This window comes from Austrofundulus limnaeus, unplaced genomic scaffold, assembly GCF_001266775.1.
Source record: "Austrofundulus limnaeus strain Quisiro unplaced genomic scaffold, Austrofundulus_limnaeus-1.0 Scaffold25, whole genome shotgun sequence".
NCBI classification, from domain to species: Eukaryota; Metazoa; Chordata; class Actinopteri; order Cyprinodontiformes; family Rivulidae; genus Austrofundulus; species Austrofundulus limnaeus.
In genome coordinates, this window is record NW_013952427.1 from 1883881 (window position 1) to 1886640 (window position 2760).

The window sequence follows — 2760 nt, forward strand, 5'->3', positions numbered from 1 at the left end:
TATTCTATTCTATTCTATTCTATTCTATTCTATTCTATTCTATTCTATTCTATTCTATTCTAAATAGATACTTTCTATTACAGTGTAGGTTTGTGTTTTCATATAAAACTACTAAACCACTTTAGTTATAATCAGGCAAGGTTCTGTCCTCCAGTCCACATCCTGTGTGTGTGCTCTTAAAGGAAAATTCCTCCAACTTCTCATTTTCTTCCATTCCTGCTGAGAGTCAGAAGAGGTCGACCTTCCAGGCCAGGGGAAAGGAGGGCGTGTGGTTGTCATAACAACACTCAGCTCCAGCTTTCAAAAAGAGGAAGTTAACAGGAAAAAGAAAGAGATATTAAAGAAGGGAAAGTTGTGAATATAATGAAGCTCAGCTGCAGCTCTTTAAATATAGTGCACACTTCTCACAGCTGTCGGGGTTGAGTGGGGGGGGGTGTCATGTTTTTGTCTGACAGGATAAAACTCCTGCATGCAAAACACATTTATTTCAGGGCTTCAGTTTTTTCAAGCTGAGTAAAAAAAAAGAAAGTATTTTGTGGCAGTGTGTCAGTGAGAGTCTGTCTCTGCCTAACACCCCAAAATCTGCCAGTCGGACATTTTCTGAGTCTCAAGCCTGCCTCTTGTGTCACCCCACCAGAGATCTGTCTGCTGACCCGCGGCAGGCGCACAGCCAGTGTGCGAGCGGACACCTACTGCCGCCTGTACTCGCTCTCTGTGGACAATTTCAACGAGGTGTTGGAGGAGTACCCCATGATGAGACGGGCCTTCGAGACGGTTGCCATCGACAGGCTGGACAGGATAGGTAAGGCTGCTGAAGGGGTCAGGAAGGTCACTTTGGTTTGAGCAGTTTTTATATCGAATAGTACAAAGATGGATCATTTAATTGCACATGAACTGTATCCAAAGCCTTGATTAATAAAAAAAACATTGAACACAGAACTAAAACAAGAGTAAAAGAATATATATTTTTAATTTTTCTTGTGTGTATGTGAATTTGTGTGTGTTAGATTATTTCTTCGTTGTAACAACACTTCTTGGCAATAAATCTTACAGCYGGCAGCTGATTGGCAGCACTTTGGGTACCAGAAGCTCAAAACAAACAACAGCAACAGCAAAATAAGCTGTTTGACAGAGGTTTGGCAATTTTGTTTGATGTGCGTAACCCACATACTCAGCTCTACTGCTCATCCAACAAATACATGTTCTTTACAAATGTGATGCCATTTAAAAGAGAAATTAACAGCTTTTCCAACAACATAAGATTTATTGCCAAGAAGCAGTGTTTCAACAAAGAAATAATKTACKAAACATYTATTTCTTTACTTTTTGTGCTATAAGTATACAGTATATCGTGTATGTAGCTAAAACTGAAGTTCTGTTTATTTTAATCCCATCTGTTTTCCTAAATTTACCTATGTAGATTTATTTTTGCACTTCTACATCTTTAATTCAGTGAGACTGTATAAAACATTTGTGGAGTTTTAATATTCATCTGAGTCTTTCATTCATGTGAAGAAATGGAGGAAAAGGTAAGAATATTCATTCATTACTGTAACACTGCTCTGTTCTTTATGAATGAGCGTAAAGTGAAAGTATGTCCTGTGTGTGTTACTAGAATTTAAATCTTTCCTGTAAATATGTCATGGAACATATGTGCCTGCTGAAATGACATGCTAAATGATTACTCAGCAGAATCTAAACGTTCCTCGTTTAAATGCTGACACACACACACACACACACAGTCTAGTGCAGCTATCTTTATGGGAAACTGGCATTGACTTGCATTAATTTCTACAGCCTAACCCTGACCACCAACCCTAACCCTAACATCACAGGTTAGGGTGACCCTAAAACTAACCTAAACTCAGTTCTCACTTTAGTCCTAAACTTAAACCCTGACCCACCAACAGCGTTTCCCCTTAAGGCAGGGGTGTCCAAACTTTGATTAGTGAGGACCAAATACAGAAAAATAAACAAAGGGCCGGGCCACACACTAGAAGTGACATATTGATACATCAATAATGTGTGTATTTCTAACACACCTATTGGGCATAAGGTCACTGTGATTTGTGATTTTTATCCATTTTTAGGCATTTTTGCAGAAATATCACCCGCGAGGGGCTGCACCTGCTTGCAGGTATAAAACCCAGTGCTGAGCTTTCAGAACCAGTTCCACCTGATCAGATCTGTTCCTTTTTATTGCCTGGAACAGATCCATCAGGTGGGTTTCTGAATTTTTAGCATTATTGCAGAAATATCGCCCGAGGGGTTTTTAGCAGGCTGGCGGCTATAAAACCCAGTGCTCAGCATCCAGGACCGGTTCCACCTGACTGGATCGCTTCCTTTTATTCCCCTGCATCAACACCAACAGCCCCGTGCTGAAATTCAGCCGTTTCGCCGGCCGGAGCTCGCCCACCGACATTTGACCGCTTATATCTCTGCGGGGGAACATCCCAGGAACTTGCAACCACCACCAGGTTGTTGTGGCGCAGATCCAAGCCCTCTTCCGCCCGGATCAGACGCTCAGAGCCGGAGCTAGAGGCTCCGCAATAAATGGACTGCTTCTTGTGCGGGCCATATTCAATTACATTTTCAGAATTTGCTGCGGGCCAATAAAAACGGTGCGGCCCGCGGTCCATACAGTAGTTTGGACAACCCTGCCTTAAGGGGACTAGACTTAGGTCCCCATAAGTAACATTAGGTCTCAACAAGTAGGTGTGTATGCCAAAAAAACTGTCCCACAACGTAGGGAATACCAGT

At 41.9% G+C, this 2760-nt stretch overlaps 1 protein-coding gene across 1 annotated transcript in view; it reads left to right on the forward strand.

Annotated features, from left to right (window-relative positions):
* The window catches only part of hcn2b (hyperpolarization activated cyclic nucleotide-gated potassium channel 2b), a gene marked incomplete in the record, with an annotated part of 73884 nt that overhangs the window by 64704 nt on the left and 6420 nt on the right, over positions 1 to 2760 (forward strand). Inside the window, 1 exon segment of the mRNA XM_014004564.1 lies at positions 638 to 802. Coding sequence (XP_013860018.1) covers positions 638 to 802 — 165 coding nt within the window.